We start from the raw sequence: 22,137 nt of genomic DNA on the forward strand, positions 1-22,137 counted from the left end.
CAACCGGGAGTGGCGCGACCGATGGGCCTCCACCCGGACAAAGGTGAACGTGGAAGTGTCATCCGGGTGGTGGTCGCGCCAGACGTCCACCAGGGAGTGGTGTTCGACTATCTCCTGGAGGACGGCAACTGCGGCCGGGCTCTGCTCGGTCCCCGAGCGGTCCTGCTCTTCAAGGGTGATGTTAAAGTCCCCTCCCAGGACCAGGCACTCATGAGGATCCAAGGTGCCGAGGAAGGCGGATGCCTGCTGATAGAATTGTAGCCGCTCCGGGCTCGCTGCTGGGGCATAGATGTTGACGAGGTTGACTACGAGCCCCTCCATGCGGACCCGGAGGTGCAGCAGGCGGCCCGGCACAGCCTCGGTGACCCCCAGCACCTCGGGCCGTAGGTCGGGGGAGAACAGGGTTGCCACTCCAGCCGTACGAACTGTGAGGTGGCTAAAGTAGACCCTGTCCCCCCAATCCAGCCGCCAGCTGTCTTCGGCGGTCGGATCCGTATGGGTCTCCTGCAGGAAAACCACAGAGTACCTCCCCTCCCGAAGGAAGGAGAGCACCTGGGACCTGCGGAGACCCATCCTACAGCCACGGGTGTTCAATGTTGCGATGTTAAAGGGTGCCATAAGGAGGGCTGGGGGGGGTCCTCGCCGGCAGGGATGCTCGTGGCTCCCGGCGGGCCGCGCAGCAGTCCGTGACCCACCCCGTAGGTGAGTAAGGAGTCACGGAAGAGGCGGACCCGCTGGTAGGCCGCGGCGCCCTGCCTCCCGGTCCTTTTACCCTCCGCTATGAGGGCCCTTGCGGCCCGGAGGATTTGATTAAAGTCCCCCTATCGCTGGAGGGCAAGCTGGACTTTATTGCGGGAGCCACGGACGTCTTCTAGAAACTCCCGCAACTCCTTTCGCAGCGCATGGGGAGCTGGGGTTATGGTCTGGTTACTCCCCGACGGGGCCCTTGGTACAGTCCTGTGGCCCACCGAGACGGGCAGACAGGATGCGGACCCCCAACGGGGCTCCTGATGGTTTGACCTGAATGCTGGGGCAATAGGGGGCGGCGGAGGGAGGATAGCAGCCCCTGGTAGGTCGGGACGGGTAAACACAAAGGCCGCTCCCTGGGGGTCATCTGTTGGCAAGGGGAAGGAGACAGTCCCAGGGGCGGCAATAACATCTCGGGATGTGGACGGGATAGGGACAGGGGCAGGGGCAAGGTTAGAGGTGAGATTTTGGGTGGGTAGAGGGCTCTCAGTGATGTCCGGCGCAGGCTCTATGTTGGATTTGGCAGCCACGGCATCAGGGGGTGGACTCTCTCCTGTAGGGCCCTCTCCCGGGAAGGAGGTCGAATGCTCCTCACCAACGACGGTTGCCCCTGGTGGCTCAGGTCCTGGCCGCGTGGCACTGGCCGTCGCCTCAACAGGTTCAGCGGCTCTCAGTGGGGTGCCATCTGCAGCCAGGTTTATGGAGGAGTCCAGGGGCCCCTCGGAGGTGGGAGCGGAAGCAATGGTTAGGGGGAGGGAGGATGGGGAAAGGGAGGCCCGCTGGCATAGGGTCGTCCTCCCCCTGGGTAACCGGGGTCAGACCCAGAGCCTCGATCTCCTCGTATATTGATGGAAGATCAGTTTCCGCCACCTCGGGATTCTCCCCGCTGCCACCTGATGCTACTGTTGCCTCGGGGCACACTGCGGTTTCAGATAGAGTCTCGGGGGTCTTGGAGGAGAGGGACTCCCGTGGAGGGGAGATACCACCTTCCAGTGCTGCCACGTCTTCCCCAGCTGGCACCGGTGGATGGAACATACCCGTGGGTAAAGCGGAAGGCTCGGCATCGGTGCCCCCCTTCCTGGTCTTCCGGGGGGCCTCCGCATCAGATGGGAGGAGCGGAGCTCGAGCCTTCCGCTTGCCCCGCTTCCCCTGGACTAGGGCCCAGCCCTCCATGGCATCATCCGGGGGCTGGCTAGCAGGGGTTGTGTCAGGGGGCAGAGGCGATGGCTCAGGGACTCGAGGGGGTAACGGTGGGGCAGCACAAGGGAGGGAAGATTCCCCTTGGGGCGGGCCCTCTCCCATGCCCGGCAGCGTCCCTGCCGCACCCTCCTCCACAGGTCCCGCCAGATTGCAAGCAGCGGGGGCGGGGCTCTCCCGCTCGTCTGGGCATAGTGGGGGAGGTGCCCCTTGGGCCCGAGTGGGAGCAGTGGTGGACTGAGAAGGAGGAGGGGCGGTTTCAGGCACCGGGCAGCCAGGGGTGCCGGCGATGATGGGGCCGGTGCCCTGCCGGTGGTCTTGGATGCCCTCCTTCCTGGGCCGGGGGCAGTCCCTCTGGACGTGCCCCATTGCCCGGCAGAGGTAGCACCGGGCCTCCCCCATGGAGTAATGCACCCGGTAACGGGCCCCCTGGTAGGGGACTAGGAAGGACCCCTCCAGCGCCTCTCCGTCACGTGCCGCCGGCGGCAGTTGAAGCTGCACTTGCCGGCGGAACGAGAGGACGTGACGGAGGGCGGGGTCTTTGCAGCCCAACGGGAGAGGGCTGATGACAGTGATGGGCTTCCCCAGGGTAGAGAGGGTGGGTAACAGGGCGGCATTAGGAAGAAAGGGAGGGACAGATGTCAGGACCAAGCGGACACCCAGGTCCTCTAGCAGCTCTAAGGGGACAAAAACGCCCCCCACCGCCAGGCCCTTCTCCACTGCCTCCTGGGCGGCGGCCTCCGATGTTAAGAAGACGACGACGACCTTGCCATACATTTTGGAGGCCACCACAATGGCCGTGGGCCCCACCACCCTCGCCAATGCCCGCACATAGGTCTCCACGTGGGGTGAGGCGGACACTAGGAGGCAACGAACGCCGTGCTTCCTGGTCATGGTGGGAAAGGGGCCAAGACCGCTATAGATGGTAGCGGAGGTGGTGGGCAGGAGAGGTGACGTAACGGCAGGCGGGGGGGCTGCCACCACCTGGGCGTACGCCCTGGGGGTTGGGGGAGGGACACCCGCAGAGCTGGTGGAGGGAACAGCGGGGAGGGACGCCCCAGCCGGCGGTGGGGCCGGGGCATTGGGGGTAGCCCCTGCCATGGAGGGCCTGGTCTTCTTAGCAGGGCCCTTCCCCTTCTTCTTCCCCTGGCCATTCCCGCTGGCTGGGGCGACTCCCCCCGAATCTGAGGGGGTGAGAGATGTGGCAACAGTGGAGGTCACCCCAGTGCCCGTCGCTGCTGGTGCCCCAGCGGGGGCGATGGCAGATGGTTCGGCGGCGGAGGTAGAGGCTTGGGGGGGTGATAGAGGGGCAGGTGCTGGAGGAGCCCCTCCCATCTCATCCCCCTCCATCATGAGCAGGGAGGGAAGGAGACACCAGAAGGAGGAGGGGAGAGGGGAAGCAGGTCGACCACTCCTCCCCGCTAGGCTCCAGGCAGGGGAGGAGGGCGCCAAAAGGGGTGGGCTGGACGGGGGGCAATCAGGGGTTAGGGGTCAGTCACTGACAGAAGGTGGAATTCCGGCTCCTCTTGATGCACTAGGGTGGGGGGGGGTACAACAACATTCGGGGTGCAGTGAAAGGGGTTGAAACTAAAATGGGGAGTTGCACAAGCGCATGGGAGGGGGCATGGGCACACGGAGCGAGGGGTTAAGCGGTCTGGAGGTATAACAGGGAAACCAAGGGGCTAGCTTCAGAGGCTGGGGCGGGGCAAACAAACAAAGGCTGCAGAAGGAAATGGGCGGGCAGGCAAACAAACTGAAGCTAGTAAGGGGGGCTGGGGCAAAAGAGGGGGCAAAGCTACAAGTGGCAAATGGGGCAGATAGTAAAGGGCAAGCTGGGGGGTAGGCAGTCTGGGGGGAGGCACATGCACCCACGCGCACTTGCACAAGTCTTTTTTAAGCTGGCTGCTGCTTCTGGCCCAAAGGGTGGAAATAGGGCGTGGCAAGCCAAGCAAGCAGCTGAGTCCAGAGGCAGGAGCTGAGGCAGATGGTATACAGCCAGTGGGGATGGTGGAGGGGGCAGTGGTGGTGGTAGTAGTAGGGGGGTTGGGGGGACACACAGATGGATCGGGGTGCAGCTCCACACCACATCCCCTGTGTCCCTGAAAACACAGTCAAGACCCCCACCACAAGAGCACAGTTTGAAAATTACTCAGTCTTAGGCCCCCTCCACGGTGGTCTGCGAAGTCCCCCACTGGCAGATGGTCCTCTTCTTCTCCTCCTCAGGCTTCAGCAGCTCCAGGCAGCACACTCCACAGCAACAGCAGCTCCAGGAACTCCAGGTGGTAGTCCAGGCAAGCAGAAAGGACCCCTCTCAGGTGGTGGGGGTGGTGGTATCCACAACAGCAGTGGCTGGGGTCCCTCACTCCTCCTCTCTGGGGAGTGGGCTAGCAGCCCCCCCCCCCAGGGCTGCAGTTGGAGCAGTAGCAGCACCTGAGAGTGGGGGGTCCAGCAGCCAAGTAGCAGAGAAGGGGGGGTGTCTGGCCTAGCCAGGGGAGCAGCTGGAGCAGCAGGGAGAGCTTAGGGCCTAGCAGCAGCAGGAGTAGCAGCTTCCCACCTCCCTCCAAGCTAGAAGGCTATGGAAAAGCAGTAGGAGAGAGAGAGATTCGCTCCAGGCTACACTAATCTCTGGTACCAGGATAAGTGAAATGGCAGCTGCTTCAGGTCAATTAAGACACCTGGGGCCAATTAAGAATTTTCCAGAAGGCAGGGAGAAGGCTAGGTTGATTGGGACACCGGAAGCCAATTGGGGCTGGCTGAAACTAGTTAAAAGCCTCCCAGTCAGTCAGGTGGGGGTGCATGTCAGGAGCTGTGGGAGGAAGTTGTGTGGTTGGAGAGACTGAGTAGTACACACCATATCAGGCACAAGGAAGGAGGCCCTGAGGTAAGGATGAAGTGGAGCTTGAGGAAGTGAGGGCTGCTGTGGGGGAAGTAGCCCAGGGAATTGCACATGTCATGTTTCTAAAAAGGTCAGCTACCATAGCTGATACTATTAGGGTCCCTGGGCTGGAGCCCAGAGTAGAGGGTAGGCCCGGGCTCCCCCACGCCAACCTTAGCCCCCTGTTTAATCACTGAGACTGGGAGACAACAGAGATTGTGTAAGGAAGGATAACTTCTCCTCACCTACCTCGCTGGCTTATGATGAAAATGGCTTAGTAGACTGTGACCCTTGTCTCTAGAGAGAAAAAAGGGTAATGTGGAGGGTCACAGTGAGCCTCTGAGGCTAGTGAAATCTGCCAGAAAACGCGGGACCCACGGAGGCAAGGACAGAGCTTTGTCACAGTATGTATTTTTAAACAATCTGCTTCATAGTTAAACACAAAACTGAGCCATGCTAGGAATTCTAGTCTCTTCCCAGTTCATATCGCTGCCCTCCATCTGAACAGTGTTTTGCAGATACGACATGTCCTCTGCCCTGACAAATCTACAATCTAACAAATAAGACAAAGGCAAGGGAAGCCACGGGATCACAGAAATTAATATTCAGTACAAAATATATCCTCCATTATTTTATCCGAAGAATCCTGCAAAATTGAGTGGAACAGGCCCAAATACAGTAGGGGCTAGATTATTGCCAATATACACAACCCTGCATTGTGGGTGATATGAAGCTGCCTCACCCCATCAAGAGCTATGGCTCCACCTCCTCCTTGCCTCTCCCATTCCCCTTTGCTGTGATATGTGCCCCTAGGGAGCAGGGTCTATGACTGAGACAGGCCTTAAAGTGGTGGGTGAAAATGCTCTCTGCACGCTCGCCCCTGCACACCATGTAATGGCCAGGCACAGTCTGGATCTGTAGTAACACTGATGTTGCAATGTTCGGGACAACTACTGTACCATATATTTTATTGACTGTCACTACTATTAATATAAATGGGAGTAATGAATAATCAAGGGAAGAACACACACACACGCCCCCGAAACATGCACTGAAGGGTACTGGATTTCACCATTTAAAATATAAAGTGTATTTGGAATCACACTGCATGGCTTATAAAACTGAAATATGCAGCGATTATTCCACAACATGGGGTTCGATCCTGCATGGAGCTGAGCATTCTTACTCCAATCTAGCAAAGTGTTTAAGCACATGCTTAATTTAAGCACATGACTAGCACCACAGTCTTCAAAGAGTTAAATACATGCTTACGTGCATTGTTGGAGTGGGTCACAGTGCTCAGCACCTTCCAGGACTGAGCTCCTGGAAACTACACTTGCAAAAAGTCCCCCCCCCTTTTTTTTTTTTTGGACAAGGGCCAGTTGTAAACTAATCTTCATAGTTTTGTATCAATGGAAAAAATCTCTCTCCTTTAAAATTATTACTATTTAGCTGTCAGAACACTTATATCACTGCTAGCAGACTGTTGCCACACAGAGGGGATGTTTCCACTCCTAAAAATAACAAACAAATATTAAAGGGAGAGGCCCAATTCTGAAAATTCCTAAAAACTAGGAAGCTAAAATGCTAGGGCCAGAGTTTCAGAAGGGTACTGAGCACCCATATTCAAAAGGGTCCTATACCCAGCAGCTCCCATTGTTCTAGATGTTTTTAGATGCTTACAAGATTTCAGAAGAGTTTAGTACCTACAGCGTGCAGTGCAACTGGAGAGCCTGAATTCCAAAAAGGCTTGGCGCATTTCATGATTCAGCTGTCAAATTCCCTTATTCTTCTGATTCATAGCACTTCTGCACTGGCTCAATCATGTCTTTCCTATTAACTTTTAACGCATCACAGCGAGGGAACAGTGGTATTATTTGTTCCCCTCGGACAGTCTATACCTCTATGCTCACCCCTTTTACAAGACTATATTAAATTTTGTACAAAGTATGCCTTGTGAGGTATCATCTGAAAAATCGTAATTTGCTGATCATTGTCCTGGTGAAATATGTGTGGTAACATTGTATGCAAAGTTATAAATGTCTACTGTATAACATTACTGAGACATGTTCCAAGTTTAGAAAAGCAGCCACAAACCAGTTCCTCAGAGACAAAAGGCAAACTGACGCTTCAGCCAGGTGTCAACGAAATCAAATGGACCTGCACCTGGTTAAATGGCCATTCTTTTGGCAGGAAAAAGGGTATGAACAAGAAATTTACATCTTGGCAAAGAAACAGCTGGAGGTTCCCATCCCCATAGACTTTCTGCCTCCTGACCCCCAGCTGGAGATGATTCTCAAAGAGGAAAAGGTGCAAGAATGGGGAACAGAGGCCACAAATTTCTCCTTTCATCTCTACTCACGACATTGACAACACATGAAGGACAAAGGAAGCATCACTGGACTGGTGAGGGATCCCAGCAGAACGGAATTCAGCCAGTAAGACTGCTAAAACGTGGTGAGAGAGACCTTTGCTTTGAATTCACTCTAACTTGTTAAGTTGGAATCAGTAGCGTTTATTTTTATTTTCTTGTAACCAACTTGTAATTATGCCTCATTACTTGCAACCATTTAAAATTTATCTTTTTGTAGCGTTTTATCTAAGCCAGTGTGTGCTTAGACTGAAGTGTTTGGGGAACTCCATTTGAGATAACAGGATTTGTGCATATCATTTTCTATTAATAAAATGACAGATTTTATATGAGCTTGTGTTGTCCAGGAGAGGGCTGGGCAGTGCAAGACGCACATTTCTGGGGGCCAGTCTGGGACTGGGAATTGGCTGGTATTACCCTGCAATGTAATTCAAGAGTGGCTGCCAGTACCACTCGTACAGTATAGCTGGGAGTAATTTACATGCTGGACGGTGGGTGTGAGCAGACCAGGAGTGGTTGCTCTCACAGAGAAGCAGTGTAAAAAGTACCCCAAGTTGGAGAATGAAGGAGACAGCTGTTCAGCAGTCAACACTGCACCCTGGGTAATGTCACACCAAGAATTTTAACAATTCAACAAAAGTGTTTCCCTCCAGGGAATGTCATCAATTATTAGTTTATTTAGTAATGTTATGATAATATTAGGCTTGTCAAGTGATTAAAAAAATTAATCGCAATTAATCGCACTGTTAAACAATAGAATACCATTTATTTTAAATATTTTGGGATGTTTTCTACATTTTCAAATATATTAATTTCAATTACAACACAGAATACAAAGTGTACTGTGCTCACTTCATATTTATTTTTGATTACAAATATTTGCATTGTAAAAAAACAAAGAAATAGTATTTTTCAATTCACCTCATACAAGTACTGTAATGCAATCTCTTTATCATGAAAGTTGAACTTACAAATGTAGAATTATGTACAAAAAAAACTGCATTCAAAAACAAAGTAATGTAAAACTTTAGAGCCTACAAGTCCACTCAGTCCTACCTCCTGGTCAGCCAATCACTCAGACAAACAAGATTAGTTACAATTTGCAGGAGATAATGCTGCCCACTTCTTGTTTACAATATCACCTGGAAGCGAGAACAGGCATTCACATGGCACTGTTGTAGGTGGCGTTGCAAGATATTTACATGCCAGGTGAGCTAAAGGTGCATATGTCCCTTCATGCTTCAACCACCATTCCAGAGAACATGCTTCCATGCGGATGATGGGTTCTACTCAATAACGCTCCAAAGCAGTGCACATTGATGCATGTTCATTTTCATCATCTGAGTTAGATGCCACCAGCAGAAGGATGATTTTCTTTTTTGGTGGTTTGGGTTCTGTAGTTTTCGCAGCAGAGTGTTGCTTTTTTAAGATTTCTAAAAGCATGCTCCATGCCTCGTCCCTCTCAGATTTTGGACGGCTCTTCAGATTCTTAAACTTTGGGTCGAGTGCTGTAGCTATTTTTAGAAATCTCACATTGGTACTTTCTTTGCGTTTTGTCAAATCTGCTGTGAAAATGTTCTTAAAATGAACCCGTGCTGGGTCATCATCCGAGACTGCTATAACAACATGAAATATATGCAGAATGTGGGTAAATCAGAGCAAGAGACATACAATGCTCCCCTCAAGGAGTACAGTCACAAATTTAATTGACACATTTTCTTTTTTAATGTGCATCATCAGCATGGAAGCATGTCCTCTGGAATGGTGGCCGAAGCATGAAGGGCATACTAATGTTTAGCAGATCTGGCATGTAAATACCTTGCAACGCCGGCTACAGAAGTGCCATGAAAACGTCTGTTCTCACTTTCAGGTGACATTGTAAATAAGAAGCAAGCAACAGTATCTCCCGTCACTGTAAACAAACTTGTCTGTCTTAGCAATTGGCTGAACAAGAAGGAGAATTGAGTGGGCTTGTAGACTCTAAAGTTTTACACTGTTTTGGTTTTCAGTGCAGTTATGTGACCAAAAAAAAACCAACTGCATTTGTAAGTTACACTTTTACAATAAAGAGATTGCACTTCAGTACTTGTCTGAAGTGAACTGAAAAATACTATTTCTTTTGTTTATCAGTTTTATAGTGCATATATTTGTAATCAAAAATAATAATATAAAGTGAGCCCTGTGCACTTTGTATTCTGTGTTGTAAATGAAATCAATATTGAAAATGTAGAATAACATCCAAAAATATTTAATAAATTTCAATTGGTATTCTATTGTTAAGTGCAATTAATCACGATTAATTTTTTGAGTTAATTGCGCGAGTTAACTGCGATTAATTGACAGCCCTAGATAATATTATTTACCCCTTAGCTTAACACAAACTAGGATAATCCAATGAAATTATTAGACAGCAGGTTTAATACAAATAAGAGGAAGTACTTTTTCCACACAACACACAATTAACCTGTGGAACTTATTGCCATGGGATGTTGTGATGGCCAAAAGTATAAATGCATTAAAAAAAGAACTAGGTAAATGTATGGCTGTTAGCCAAGATAGTCAGAGATGCAACTCCAGCTGCGGGTGTCCCTAAACCTCTGACTGCCAGAAGCCACGAGGGGAAGACAGAGGTGGATCACTCCAACTGCCCTGTTCTATACACTCCCTCTGAAGCTCTGGTAGTGTCGGAGACAGGATTTGTCTGGTATTTGTCTGTTACTGTTGGAGACAGGATACTAGGCTAGATGGACCATTGGTCAGACCTAGTATGGCAGTTCTTATGTTCTTATACACTCAAATTGCAAACTGAAAGAACGGGAACTAACCTCCCTTGGGACTCCATCTTCAATTCCTTAGATTCTCTAGGGATAATTATATCTATTGAGACAATGTGAAAAGAACATGAAGTTTGGACATAAGCACATACCTGAGGGAATGATCCAGCGTCATACCCGTGAAATCAAAAAACTTCAGGTATTCTTCAGCCACAAGTTTGCTGAACTCATTGCTTAAAAAAAACCCAGAAAGTTTATTATTAAAAAGCAGCGCTCAAGCTGCTCTTATTATTGTACAGAATCAACCATACGAATGACAGCAGCCAATGTCAACACATACTTTTTACCCAGGTGCTTTGCCACATCAGAGCGCTTGAATCGGTCCAGTTGGTAGAGGCGCTTAGCCAGCCTCCTGGCTGCTTCCAAATTGCTGTCAGTGCCATTGCTAAGATCTTGACTATGGTTTTCGGTGCCATCTTTCTCCAGGAGCTCATTGCCACCCATGGCAGCTGTGGAGTCGAACAGTGAGTTTTTCAGTCCAGCATTGCTATGCGATAAAAGGAATGTGAAGGGGAGAAAAAAGAATAAAGACTTCAGGAACATTTTCAAGAAAGATTTACTTTCCAATTGGCAGTAAGGTGATTAATTGGCATGATTGCAAGATACAATGAACTCCACTCAACTAAAAAACTGTTGAGAATTGACATACTTGTTTAGTAAAATCCCGTGTTTTGTTGTTTGTACTGACTTTTCACAACACATGTAACTCTGCATAGCAGGTGCTTGACATGTTGTGCTCAAACTCATGCATTAAAAAGAGTTCCCAAAATGAGCTACTTGTAAATTGTGGACCATTATCTCAGAGTAACTCATCTGCAATTCTATGGTGAGCAAACTGGGATTTACAATGGCTCACTCAAGTTATCTACTCCATCCTTCCCAGGCTTCCCTATGTACCAGACCTTGGTTCTGCTTCCAGTCCCAGTACACAGGAGCTGCCGCAGACCTCAGCAGAGTTCATACAGGCCCTTGCTGCGCTACAAGGGCTACAGCCGGTCCTGTGAATTTTAGAAGGTGCAGAGGGAGGCAAAAGTGGGAAGGGGAGCAGGAATCAAGATAAGGGGTCTGAGGTGAAGGGGAAGCTGCATTAAAGTGGGGAGCTAACTCTCAAAGGCTAGCTGGAGACTGCAAGAAGCAGGGACCATGTGGAGCATCTACATTCTACAGCTTTCCCTGCTCCTGGTTCTTTGTGGCTCCAGGGCTCTGCACCACTGGGTCCAAGCACTGGTTATGCTGCCCCTGCCTTTCCTGAGTCTCCCCTCAGACATGCAGCCAACAGCCTGTTAGCCAATACGTATACTTATACATACTGCACACCATACCAATATGTATTACGCGTTACATTCTATCTAAATGTTAGCACAAAGCTTTATAGTTGAATGGTATTAAGCTTACTTTTGTTCACGCATGCTAAGTATCCCATAACACTTTGCAAAGCTGAAGTCAACTTTGGCACTGGCAAATACAAAAACTATCAAAATCAAAGTACATTTGTTCTGGGTCCTACTACAAGTACCATTCCACTCAACTGGTTTGGAATGTAGTATGCAAAACAGAGCTAAGAAAAATACAGCCCAGAACAAGAAGTTAAGGAACCGTTACAACCAGTGGAATGGATTTAGTGACATATAAAGAGCTGTGTAATTTATAAAGTCAGACTACAAATACTACTAGCTAAAATGCAGATCTTTGAAGCATACCTTCAGTGTAAGGGGAACACGCTGCAACAAGAACTGCTTCCTGGAAGAAGGGTACGTATGTCCCCTTTTCATATTGTATTGCTTTGTCTTTAGACAATGCATTTGGCTACATTCAGTTATTTGGTCTCTTGAACATTTTTTAAGACCGAACCGTGATTGTAGTCAAACAATTGGCTGCACTTTTCAGTCAACAAGCCCAGAACTCAGAGACGGCTTTTCCCTTGTGTCGAAACTCCTGTGCTTTGCCAGAGAGCCCCAATGCAACTGGCCACCACAGGCTTGTCAGACTGGGGCAGCCAGTGGGAAATCTGACCAGATCCATGAGGAGACCAAGTACCTGGGGCTGAGGATCTGTACAAACAGCCTGCCCAGCCAGTGGGTCTGTTGCCGGTAGTCTGGATGCAGGATGATAGGTGTTGGATACAGGATTTGCACACCCCCAAACAGACACACACCCCCATTCTTCCCACTGCTCCCCAACACCTGCTCAGCCTGCCCCAACATTCCCACCATCATTAGCACAACTCCAGTTGTCCCCATGGCTCCCCTAGCACCGGCACAGCTCCAGATAGCGCTCCCAAGCTCCCCATGTGCATAGGTCCCTTCAAAAATACCTCCCCTCCCAGGCCACATGTCCCCTACAAATATCCGGCTCTCCTGCCACCATGGCACAGCTCCATCAACCTCACGCATCCCTCCCACTAATTTCACCCCTTCCTCCCCAGCAGCCACACCCCCAGCTTTGCCCCTCCATGCAGTCCTCCCCCACCAGAGGTCCCACGCCCCTTCCCCAATGCCCACAGCTCTGCAGGTCCTTTCACTCTGCCCCGCAATCCCAGGGGCCACCCAAACAACATTAGGAGAACATTAGGAGAACTTGATGTTTCCTGGGGGAGGGCCAGGCGGCCATTTCTCACCCTTTCCTCCCACTGTCCTGTGGAGGGCTGGCAGGTACCCGTCCCCCCAGTTTTGCTCTTTGGGGAATCAAGGTGAGGGGGCTCATTGTTCGTCTCCATCTTAAGGCCAGGAACCAAAATCTCCTCCATGGCCTTCTTCCCCTTCAAAACCCTGGGCTCTGGACCGGCATCGGGCTGGCAGGTTCTATGGACAATCCAGGCCCGTTGATGGCCTGGAATCCTCAGCGCCAAAGACCCCTGATCACTATGGGCCAGAGCTCAGATGCACCTGCCAGGCCCAGGTCCCTCCTGGTAGGAGAGGGCAGTGGTCCTTCCCACAAACATTTCCTGTCCTTGGATTGGGGGCCACAAGGACCCCCTGAGGATGGGGGGCAGGCTATCTGGCCACCCCCAGGAGATTACAAGCTTGAGTCTGAGTGGGGACTCCTTTAATGGGGGGGGGCACATAGAAGTAGACAAGATGAGCTGTGGAGGCAATTGTGTGGGGGAGGGGAGCCAGGGTAACTGCAGGGTGGGGACAACAGATCTGCACAAGGAGGCTGGAGAAATGGAGGGCAGGGTGTGCGATATGACAGAACACAGGGAGGAGGGAGAAAAAATGGGAACTGGGGAGGCACACTGCTAACCCCTATGCTTGGGGTGGGGCCCACCCTGGCTGGAGTCCCTCATGCTAGAGCGCCTGAGCAAAATGGGACTGGCACCTCTATGCTATGACAGGGCCCTTATATAGCTGCGTCCTGCCTCAGGACCAGGGGTGTAGTGAACTGTACGATGGAAGCAGGTGTGTACAAGGGAGCTAACATATGGAAGACTAGACAGGGAGATGGCCAGGGTTGGTGGGGAACAGAGAGGCTGTACTCTGATGCCTCACCATGATCTCTTAACACCTCCATACAACTCCCAGTCCAGATACCTGCTCTGGGGGGGCGTCTTTCCAACACCCATGCACCAGCGCTCAGACTCTCCTTCATTTCCCCCCCAAAGCCTCTTTGACCCATGCCTCCCACAATTCTGAGTTAACAAACCTACAAAACTTCCCCACACAAAATTAGACAGATTCCATTTAGAAAGGGGTAACAAATGACAGATGTTGTTACAGACAGGAGGTGAGACAGACTAGATGCCCTCACGAGGTCCCTTCCAGCCCAACAGTTCTATGATTCTGCGTGGGAGGGCTGCGTGTGGGGGGGGAGATGATATATAGATGGCTGTAAGCACTATAGCAGAAGGTGTTATAGCAGCCTAGAACACATAGTTATAAACCACTAACTGATTTATCGGAATCTATAACACAGCAGCTATTTATTAAAATGTCTGATAATCATTCATTAACTGTTTATAAATGGATCCTTAATATAAAGTGTGACTCAAAAAACTTTGCTAAGCTGAAATTCCCCACCACACAAATCACCACCTGCTTTCTGCCGTGGAAGCACGCACATCAAAGGGGTGAGAACTGCAGCTTTCTTCCCACGTTACAGCACCCATTGCATTCACAGCAAGAAAGGGCAGTGGTGCTCCTCAGGGATATTTTTTAATCAACTCCATCTGTATTCCCTTCCTTCCAGCTCTGATACAGAAGAATCACTCAAACACATTTTGTGAGTGACATTTTCAGTAATCCTCTCTAACTGAGATTTTCAAAGCACGTAAGGGAACTGAACACCCAACTGCCATTGCAGTTACTGGGAATTTATTTATTTTGATTTAAATAACAAAAAGACACCTATAAAAGGCACCAGATGCCTGAATGCACAATTAATACTGCAACGTAGCCCCAGCAGCACTAAAACAACGACTCATGCAGGAACTCCACCTGACAGTCGCCACCTGCAATACAAAAGCACTCCTTTCTACTCCCTCATCCCTCAGTCCTCCTCAAAAGTCTTACCCATCTTCTGCAGCATGCCTTTATAGTTACCAAATCTGGGCTGTTTTGGACTAAGTGGGGGGAGTAAATTCTAGAGCCCAGGGTGGATAAAAATTAATGAGTTTTTTATTTAAATTGGATTTTTTTGATAAAATGCTTTTTGAGGAAAAAAGCAATGTAAAGGTAGTTTTAATTAAGATACATTATAGCTAAAAGATATTGCATCATGGATTAGGGATTATAAATTCTAATTCTATAGTATAAAACAATATATTCATGTAATGTTTAAGAAAAGTTTTGTAAATGAGTTCCAATAGTTCATGGATTAGGGACCCAATCTTATGGGGATCCAGGGGCTTCTGTATAGATTATTTAGGTTAATCTTTCTATCTACCCAATGGGACTCAGTGCTCAGTCTAGAAGATACCATCAGAAATGCTTAGTTTTGCAGTTCTCAAACTGTGGATTTGTTTCTTCAGAGATAATATGCTTGTTAACAGCAAAAATGTTTTAAAATAAATAAATAATATAGAGAGGTGAGAAATAAGAGACCTCAGCCCTATTGTCCCTCTGCAAATTTGCATCCACAGAGTCAATCCCTTACCTCTCGCTAAAAGTGCAAAGTTTCAAATAGTTAAATGAATAGAAGATTGTTGGGAGTGGAATACATCTGGACAAGGAGGAGAAGTCTGGAGATAAATGTGAGAAGGGAAGGACAGGCATCAGAAACAAAAGGGAAATTGTTTGAGCAACATATTCCAGAAGTCTTGAGGTCTTTCTGAATGTAGCCTTCATTGATTTGAGATCTACCATACCATTCTCTAACTAGAAGGGAAAACCTATAATTAGTAAAAGAGGACCAGTATGGGAATATTTTAATGAAGTTCCTGTTCCTCTACCTGTGGGTAAGACAGGCATGTGTGCAAAATGCAACCAGTGCAACAAAGAAATGCAAAGCCTGGTTTCCCGAATGAAACAACATCATGAGAAGTGTTCCTTCTCAGGAGGAACTGCGTTGAAGATGATGAAAGGAATATGTCTGAACATGCAGGATCTTCAGGTTGGTAAACTTTTATTTCATACTTCTTTCTTAAGGACTGCCTGTCTTCCTTCTGGACTATTCTTGAATTCTCATGTTTGAGCAAAAAATATAGTCGTTGCTCTATGGTACTATCATTTTAGATGCAGTTATGATAAAAAATAAATAGCTGAAATAGGCAGATCTTCCTTTTACAATTTCACCTTTAAAGTAGTACTGAGTGATAGTGAATGCAATGAGTAATACTAAATAAGCAGTATGGTAATAATAATTAAATAACTGCATTGACTTATTTTGTTTAGGAGAATCCATTCTCAACATACAGGAATCTGAAGACTACCACCGTCAAGATCACCATCATTTTCTATAGTTTCAGAGTTATCTGCCAATGACAGTGTTTCAGCCACATCATGTATGTCACATAGCCACAGTATATCACCTGTAGCAAAAAGGAAAAAAAATCTCCAGCATCTAGAAACAACCAAAGATAAGTTTGTAATCTGCTAGCTCTTATCACGAAAAGCTTAAAAAATTGCCCAGTTTGTTTATGCAACAAACTCTCCTTTCCGTAAGATTGAGAACCCACATTTCAAACACGGTTCAGTCATTAAAACCAGGATACAGTCCACCCAATAGAGCAAATGTTGCAGGTAAATTGCTGGATAAAGTATACTAAAGAGAAATTGAACAGTGTGCAATTGTTAACCTGAATCTTGATGGGTGGAGCAATGTCCACAATGATCCTGTTGTATATGTGCTTGTGTGACAACAAAAGGAGGGAAGGTCTTCCTTACAGAAACAATTGATACATCAGGAAATGCACACACAGCAGAATACTTACAAGAAGTAGCAGTAAAAGCTATAACAACTGTGAAAAAAAATTCAAATGTCTATTCTGCAGCTTGGTCACAGACAATGCTGCAAATGTATCCATGATTAGAAGAAATGAAGAGAGTCCCAAGCTAACAACATAGGGTTGCAGTGCTCATTTGATGCTCCTCCTAGCCAAAGACTTCAGTGTTCCAGTAATAAAGGCTAATGCTGCTGAAATTGCAAAATACTTCCGTAACAACCACTTTGCAGCAGCTGCTCTGAAAAAAGTGGGAGAAACCAATCTCACTCTCCCACAAGATGTGCGATGGACTGTTTTGAGCACTATATCAAGAACTGGCCTAATCTGACGACAGCGTGTGAACAAAATCGTGAACAAATAGATGGCCCTGTCACAGCCAAAGTTCTCAACACCGGGCTTAACAGAAATGTTGAACACATGCTGAGTACCCTGAAGCCTATTTCTGTAGCCTTGAATAAAATGCAGGGAAATAGCTGTTTTATTGCTGATGCTGTTGAAATTTGGAAGGAACTGAGTGAGATCTTAAAAAGAGCAATATGCAATGATAGAGTTAAATTAAAAGCATTTAAAAAACAAATGGGACAAGCACTATCTCCAGCTCATTTTCTTGAAAATATTCTCAATGCCCGGTACCAGGGTCAAACCTTAACTGCTGAAGAAGAGGAGTTGGCTAGGACATGGACATCCAGCAATCATCCCTCCATAATGCCAACTACAATAAACTTCAGAGCCAAGGGTGAACCATTCAAGAAACATATGTTTGCTGATGATGTTTTAAAGAAAGTCACCCCAGTGAACTGGTGGAAGTCACTTAAGCACTTGGATTCAGAGACTGTTGAAGTGATAATCTCATTTTTAACAGCAGTAGCTTCATCTGCTAGTGTAGAAAAAATATTTTCTTCCTTTGAATTAATTCATTCCAAATTGAGAAATCGTTTGGGACCTGAAAAAGCAGGAAAGCTTGTTTCTCTTTTCCAGATTATCAACAAACAGGAAAATGAAGGTGAGGACAACTAAGTTAGCTGCAGAAGCCAATATTTTAAGTTTCTCGTGTTGACCTGGCTGACATAGTCAATTTAATTTTTGTTTTGTTTTTAAATATTTCATTTAACTATTTTAGTTAACAATTTTAACAAAAACAAACCTGATTTTAAAAAACATGAATGTTTAACTAAATTCAAAAATTCATATGCTTGTTTTGTTAAAATATATGTTTTCTATTGAAGAAAAAATCCAAAATACGTAACGTAGTTGTTTTAGTTAAATAAAACAATTTAAATGTCTGTCTGGTGATGTTCTCTTCCTAATACAGCATGGAAAGAAAATCCACCAAATATTAATGATTAACCTGTTGAATTGGAGATAGTTCACCTCCCAATGACTTCATAAATATCTGCTTCAATTACCTTTGGTAAATGAAATAACCAATCATTCATTTTCTGATATAGCTGTAAAATTAATCTGAAAAGTTTTCAAAATAAATCACTTTAAAAATGTATAGTGTGTATCTTCTAAAAATGAAACCTACATCTATCTCTGAGTTGTGAAGAATATGTATTAAGGTTATAACGACCAATAAGAATGCACTTTAATGTAGAAATCCATGATTAAATCAAGTCTTCCTGACTAGTGATTTAAATCATGATTTAAATCAAATCCACCCTGCTAGAGCCCCATAGCTCCCACATACTGGGCATCTGACTCCCTTAGGCATATTTAAAAAAATCTCAGCTTTAATGTTGAACAATACAAAGGGTAAACAGCTACAATGCAAACTGCTGCTATACACCCAATATGCTTACAGTGCTTTCCCCACACACACACCCCTTCAAAAGCTATGTCACGTCAACTTACGCACAACCTCTGATTTTGTCACAGAGATCACGGTGGCCACGGAAATCGTCAATTTGAATAAAGTCTGAGAAACCTTGGAAATGTCTTGTAAAAATGCATTTGATTAGTCCACCACAATGAGTGGCGTTGTGCACCTGTGCACTAGGTCACAACGCCATTCAGGTTTGGCCTGTCCACCCCTCCGCTGATGGAGACAGAGTGGTGGATCAGCCAAATCGGAGTGGCTCTGTGACTTAGGTTGTGCACTAGGTTGCAACACCGAAGGCAGGGAATCCACTCAGGAGCCACTGCTGTGGGGTGAGTGCAGGGTGGACTTGCTCTCCAAAACCCCCTTCCTAGGCCCCATCTTTCAGCACCCACACTATACTTTTATGTTGATGTAATGCAAACTACATTATTTGGTGAACTTTCCATGACCTATGTTCTTTTTCCTGCATCTCCACCATGAAATTTACTAAACATTTCTGTGCCAAAATCGTAGCCTTAACTACCACCAATAAAACACAGCCCTGTTTCCCCCTCTACTCCTTATTACAGGCAATATTTATAACCCTGGAAGGTGGCCAGCACAGACAGAAAACATCTGCATCCTGAAGTCAAATACAAGAGTGAATGTGACCACAAACCATGACCGGTTTATGGAAATGCCAGCAACTACCATACAGTGACCTATATTCCACAGCAACTTCCAGCACAACACTTTAGAAATGAAGGAGAAGAGAGCTTGTTTCTTTTACTGTTGGCAACTTGCCAAGAGTGGTTTTAGAGGGAATTTCACTAGTCTAATTTCCCAGATATAAAATGCAGTCCAAGTCAGGTGTTTCATTCACAAAAGCATCATCTCAAAGCAGCTGACTATTTGATTCAATATTCTTTGAGTTTTTCTTACAACTAAGCAATAGCCTACTAGTAGGAGTGGGGTAAAAGTGGTGTTTGGACTTATTCAACACCTAAATTTAGCATTCATATGAAAGAGGCCAACTTGACAATACTAGAGATTGAGGGTGAGATTTTAATGCTCAGCGCTCATTAGAAATTAATGCATGTCCAAATCACTTAAGCAGCTTTCAAAATATGAAGCCCCAACATATACAACATCTTTTGAAATCCTTGTTCTCTAGATGTGTAATGAGGTTTATTTAATTAGTTCCTAGATCTCTGTTGACAATGATGCTAGTAGCCAATTAGGGCCAACTCTGATGGTGTTTATGTGGACACCTATTTGTTAAGAACTAGACCAAGAGGATCTCAGATAAGGATTCAGATCTATTACATAGATGTGAAAGCTCCTGTGCCCACCAACTCTGGTGTTTATGTGATAAAAATGAAACTCTGTCACATTGTCTAAAGCTAGATGGGTGTATAATAGAGTTTATTTAATCAATGCTGTCATAAATATAAACGGCAGGGTAACCACCTTTCTGTATACAGTGCTATAAAATCCCTCCTGGCCAGAGGCAAAATCCGTTCACCTGTAAAGGGTTAAGAAGCTACGGTAACCTTGCTGGCACCCAACCCAAAATGACCAATGAGGGGACAAGATGCTTTCAAATCTGGAGGAGGGAGGGGGGAAGGCTTTTGTCTGTCTGTGTGATATCTTTGCCAGGAACAGATCAAGGATGCAAGCCCTCCAACTCCTGTAAAGTTAGTAAGTAATCTAGTTAGAAAATGCATTAGGTTTTCTTTGTTTTGGCTTGTAAATTCGCTGTGCTGGAGGAAATGTGTGTTCCTGTTTTTGTGTCTTTTTGTAACTTAAGGTTTTGCCTAGAGGGATTCTCTATATTTTAAATCTGACTGCCTGTAAGATTATCCTCCATTCTGATCTTACAGAGTTGTTCTCTTATCTTTTTTTGTTCTTCTAATAAAGTTCTGATTTTTAAAAATCTGATTGGGTCTTAAAAATCCAAGGCTGGTTTGTGCTCATCTTGTTTATTCTCAAGCCTCCCGAGGAAAGCGAGTGTAAGGGCTTGGGGGGATATTTTGGGGAAAGAGGAACTCCAAGTGGTCCTTTCCCTGTTCTTTGTTTAAATCACTTGGTGGTGGCAGCATACTGTTCAAGGACAAGGCAAAGTTTGTGCCCTGGGAAAGTTCTTAACCTAAGCTGGTAAAAATAAGCTTAGGGGGTCTTTCATGTGGGTCCCCATTTCTGTACCCCAGAGTTCAGTTCAGAGTGGGGAAGGAACCCTGACAAATGCCTAGAGTTTAAGGCCAAGAGGGACCATAATGATAATCTAATGTGACCTCCTATGTATCACAGGCCACAGAATTTGACCCAGTGATTCTTCCAAAATTAATCACAGGAATCAGGCAAGAAAGGAACTTGAACTCCTGGTCATTGGGGTCACAGACCAGCACAATATTCCCTGTGCCACCAGTGGAGTTTGAGCTAACTACTTCTGTCTCCTCTTTACAGCCTCTTCTGTCCTTTCTGTTCCAGAATTCTCTCCTCCAATAAATACAGATTTAAAACATCTCCACGATGGGACGTAACTGTGCAGGAGCCCTAAAACAATCTATAATGGTTATCCCACTTTTATTATTATTATTAATCACTGTGCTAGCACCTCGTGACCAAACAAGTCATTGTGCTAAATCCGACACACACATATAGTAATTGCCATTCCCAGGCCTAAACAGTTTATAGTCTAAAAGACAACACACAAAGTGGGTGACACACACAAGCGGGAGGAGGGGGAGGCAAAAGGAGGATGGAAGGAAAAAAGCCAGAGGGTGTTTTAGCACAGTTTAGCTATGTGCACATTTCTTTACCAAGTGGTAACAGTAACCATCACCTGTCACTGCCTAGCCATGATCAGTTTAATATGTGCATTAAGGCAGATGCCTTTGACTTATAATCTCATGTGGCTACGCATGGAGCCCTTCCGCCAGGAACGCGGCATCCAGAAAAGAGAGTGCACAGAATTCTGGGAGAGTTAGGGGAAGAGGGGGCTGAGATTTTTATAAGATTTATATGGTGGTTGGGGGAGGGGGTGGTAATTATAGCTGTTTTCTCTTTTCTTAAAGAACTGTACAATGCTGTGATAGCAGCTTTATTTAAAGCCAAGATAAGGCGCATCTGTCAGGAAAGCCCATTCCAGCAAGGAGCTTAGTGATTAGAAATAAAAGGGTGAACATCCTGGCCCAATGAAGTCAATGGCAAAACTCCCATCAAATTCAATCGGTGCAGGATTGCTCCCAAGTGCCTGCCATGTGTCCATGAGATGTTATGAAACTAAAGTTGTTGTTTTGTTTTGTTTTTTAACATGCCTTCAGTTTCAGTCTTTTTTACACTTTTTACGAAGAAAAAGTTTCCCAAACCAATATACAGCGTCTGTGTCAACAGTCTTATCCATCATTAATTTATCTGTCCTGCAACAGCACCTACAGGCTGCAAGCAGGGACTGGCACCCCATTCTACTAGGCACTGCGGACGGGATCTTCTAGTGCTGAGCGCTGATATCTGCTCTCACTGAAGTCAGCGTTGACTTCCATGGGAGCAGAGTTAGGCCAATACTGCTGGCTGTTGAGAAACTCCCACCCTGCACATGCAATCACTTATTGAAAGAGGCAATCCCTGCCCTAACGAGCCTACGATTTAAGGAAAGTTAATATTAAACTGGGGACAGATACCTAGAATGAAGAACCACTGTGGAAGGAACATTCCCTGGGGACGAAAGCTTCTAGGCAGCTTTGGAACATGACCAGTCACAGCTTGCAATAAATGACTGACAGCATGGAGAGCCAGAGGGCTTCCAAACCACTTCCAATAGATCTCAAGACTGATTGTGAAGCTTGTTCTGTGAGTCCTGCAGCTCATTAGAAACTCATGTCAAACAATGATTTACCTTGTCAATTAACTTCTATTACAGGCTCTCCCAAG

At 46.6% G+C, this 22,137-nt stretch overlaps 1 protein-coding gene across 1 annotated transcript in view; it reads right to left on the minus strand.

Annotated features, from left to right (window-relative positions):
- Window positions 1-22,137, minus strand: part of LOC119855753 (PH and SEC7 domain-containing protein 3-like) — a 147,546-nt gene that overhangs the window by 66,095 nt on the left and 59,314 nt on the right. Inside the window, 2 exon segments of the mRNA XM_038402407.2 lie at window positions 10,117-10,197; window positions 10,305-10,511. Of these exon segments, the coding sequence (XP_038258335.1) occupies window positions 10,117-10,197; window positions 10,305-10,511 (288 nt within the window).

This window comes from Dermochelys coriacea, chromosome 5 (assembly GCF_009764565.3).
Source record: "Dermochelys coriacea isolate rDerCor1 chromosome 5, rDerCor1.pri.v4, whole genome shotgun sequence".
Taxonomy (NCBI): domain Eukaryota; kingdom Metazoa; phylum Chordata; order Testudines; family Dermochelyidae; genus Dermochelys; species Dermochelys coriacea.